At 57.5% G+C, this 2,803-nt stretch overlaps 3 protein-coding genes across 3 annotated transcripts in view; 1 reads left to right on the top strand and 2 right to left on the bottom strand.

The window, feature by feature from the left end:
• The window catches only part of PTSG_09252 (uncharacterized protein), a 2,146-nt gene extending 1,764 nt beyond the window's left edge, over positions 1 to 382 (bottom strand). Inside the window, exon 1 of the mRNA XM_004989450.1 lies at positions 129 to 382. Coding sequence (XP_004989507.1) covers positions 129 to 174 — 46 coding nt within the window. The 5' untranslated portion in view covers positions 175 to 382. The remainder of the gene's footprint in view (positions 1 to 128) is intronic.
• Positions 383 to 521: 139 nt separating this feature from the next.
• PTSG_09251 (uncharacterized protein) lies at positions 522 to 1,416 on the top strand (the record flags this gene model as incomplete). The annotated part of the gene is made up of 2 exons (XM_004989449.1): positions 522 to 1,368; positions 1,394 to 1,416. 2 exons carry the CDS (start codon positions 522 to 524, stop codon positions 1,414 to 1,416), a joined length of 870 nt encoding a protein of 289 aa, XP_004989506.1.
• Positions 1,417 to 2,451: 1,035 nt separating this feature from the next.
• Positions 2,452 to 2,803, bottom strand: part of PTSG_09250 (uncharacterized protein) — a gene marked incomplete at its 3' end in the record, with an annotated part of 2,800 nt that continues 2,448 nt past the window's right edge. Inside the window, exon 6 of the mRNA XM_004989448.1 lies at positions 2,452 to 2,721. Within this exon, the coding sequence (XP_004989505.1) occupies positions 2,452 to 2,721 (270 nt within the window). The remainder of the gene's footprint in view (positions 2,722 to 2,803) is intronic.

Raw genomic sequence — 2,803 nt, 5'->3', positions numbered from 1 at the left:
TTCCGGCAAGGCGTACACACACGCACATACACACACGCACATACACACACGCACACGCACACGCACACGCACAAGCACACAAGCACACACACACACACACACACATACACACACACACACCAACCAACCTTCCGTGTGCGGTGCGGAGATGACGGGCGTTTGGCGATCTGCCATGACGTCGAGCGTGTCGTTGTTGTGTATGTCAGGTAGTGTGGGCCAGAGTCAACGAGAGGATGATATTGTGCAGCTGTTGGTGTGTGGAGGGTGGATGGCAGGACACAACACTCGATGATGATGTATCAACAGCAGCCAGTTGTCACATTCATCCGCAGCAGCCACGAAAATCAACAAGCAAGCAAGCAAGCAAGCAAGACAAGAAGAGACAAGCAAGAAAGACAAGACGAAGACTAAGACGAAGACGAAGACGAACGTCCACCACCTGCGTCAAACCCCCTTCCTCCCTACAAACCCCCCCCCCCCATTCTCTCTTCTCCCACCTCTGTCATCTCTCCCCGTCAAGCATGGCTGACCGCAAGGCGTCGAACAAGTGGATCCCGCCAGACTTTGATCCGAAGAAGACGTCGAGCATCAACGCGTATCATGGGTCGCACCCGCTGCGCGAGCGTGCACGCAAGATCAAGCAGGGCATCCTGGTCATCCGCTTCGAGGCGCCATGGAACTTCTGGTGCGAGAGCTGCGGTGCCCACATTGGCCGCGGCGTGCGCTGGAACGCGGAGAAGAAGAAGGTCGGCGCCTACTACTCCACCCCAATCTACGCCTTCACCTTCACCTGCCACCTGTGCAGCAACACGATTGTGTTTGAGACGGACCCGAAGAACTGCGACTACCGCATCACCAAAGGCGGCCGCCGCAAGAAGGACACGTGGGACGCAGACGACGCGCAGAGCATCGTCGTGCCAGACCAGCAGGAGAAGGACAAGCGCGCACAGGACCCCATGTACATGCTGGAGCACCAGGCAAGCGACAAGCACCGCGCCGCCGAGCAGCAGCCCCGGCTGGTGCGCCTGGTGCAGCTCAAGGAGCAGACCACCAAGCACGACTACGACATCAACAGCAAGCTGCGCAACTCCTTCCGCCAAGAGAAGCGGAAGCTCAAGGCCAAGGCAGACAAGGACAACGCGCTCCTGAGCAAGGCATCCCTGGACATCAAGCTTGTTCCCGAGGACGAGGGCGACGTTGCCCTGGCCAAGCACACCACCTTTGGGCAGCACACGCCAACCACCATGCGTACCGCGAGGGACGCCATCAAACGCCAGTCCATCTTCTCTCACGCATACACGAGCAGCGCAAGCAAGCACAGCCAAAGCGACAACAACAGCAGCAATCGTAGCCGCAGTGGTGGCGATAGTTTGGTGTCGTCATCTGCTCACAGCGCCACGCGCGCAGGTGACCTGAAGAAAGTGCTCTTAGCACATGCACGTGCAGGGGTGGCAAAGGGCATGATGGCGAGCAAACGTGGTGGTGCTGGTGCTGGTCTTGGTGGTGGCGCTGCTGCTGGTGGTGGTGGTGGTTTGAAGACGCACAAACATCAACGCCAACAGCAGCAGCAGCCACTTGTTCGCCCCGTGCGACGCGGCCACAATGCTGTGGACACAACAACGACGACGACAACAGGAGCCACGACAACAGCAGAACCCACGGCCACAGGAGTGGTAACGACAGTGTCGGAGCCAACACGACAAGGGCAATTGTCAAGCAGCAGCAGCAGCAGCAGTACAAGAGAAGGAGGCAGTGGTGGCGGGCTTGTTGATTATGATGACTAGCAAGTGTGTGTGTGTGTGTGTGTGTGTGTGTGTGTGTGTGTGTGTGTGTCTGTGGCTCTGTGTGTGTGTGTGTGTGTGTGTGTGTCTGTGTCTGTGTCTGTGGGTGTGGCTGTGGGTGTGGCTGTGTGTGCATATTGCTGTCCTGAATTGTCTCATGCATGTGTTTAATGGACGTCATTGTAACGGAAGACAACACAACCCCCCACTCGTAATCACCACCACCACCATCACCAACATCGGAAAAGAGAGCAGGTGTGTGTGGTGGGGGGGGGAGGGGGAGGAACGGGGAAAGTGTCAGCACAACGTGGTGCGGTGGTAACGATGAAAGCAGCAGGGACGAAAAGCAACAACAACAACAACAACAACAACAACAACAACAACAACAACAACAACAACAACAACAACAACAACAACAACAACAACAACAACAACAACAGCAACAACAACAACAACAACAACAGCGAGGGTGAGGGGGAAACATGGTGGCAACGGCATGAAGGAGAAGAACAAGATGACAAGACGGTATGGCAATCAGCAGTTAGGCAGCAGCTCAACGCAAATCACGCATTGACGCGCACTCACACAGCACACACACACGCGCACACACATACATGTACGCAAGCAGCGGTGTGCGTGACGAGTGCCTGCAAGCAAAAAACGCGCGTGCTCACGTGCGGCGGGAGAGCATGTGGTAGAACGCGGCGCCAGCGAACGCAGCGGTGATGGAGGTGACGGCAACCGTTGCCAGCGCACCACAGACGCCATGGCAGGGCCCACACGGCCCGCACGGCGCACAGGGGCGGCTGGTCGACGGCGTGGTGGAAGAGGCGATGGCAGTGGTGGCGGCGGTTGGTGTTGGCTGGACGAGCAGACGCGTGGCGACGACGTGGGCGCCGCGGAGACCAAGATCCTCCGACCGGACAAGGCGGATGGGCACCTGCAGGTTGTGTGTGTGTGTGTGTGTGTGTGTGTGTGTGTGTGTGTGTGTGTGTGTGTGTGTGTGTGTGTGTGTGTGTGTG

This window comes from Salpingoeca rosetta (assembly GCF_000188695.1).
Source record: "Salpingoeca rosetta unplaced genomic scaffold supercont1.29, whole genome shotgun sequence".
In the NCBI taxonomy this organism is placed as follows: domain Eukaryota; class Choanoflagellata; order Craspedida; family Salpingoecidae; genus Salpingoeca; species Salpingoeca rosetta.
This window is presented reverse-complemented; position numbering and strand designations above follow the sequence as displayed.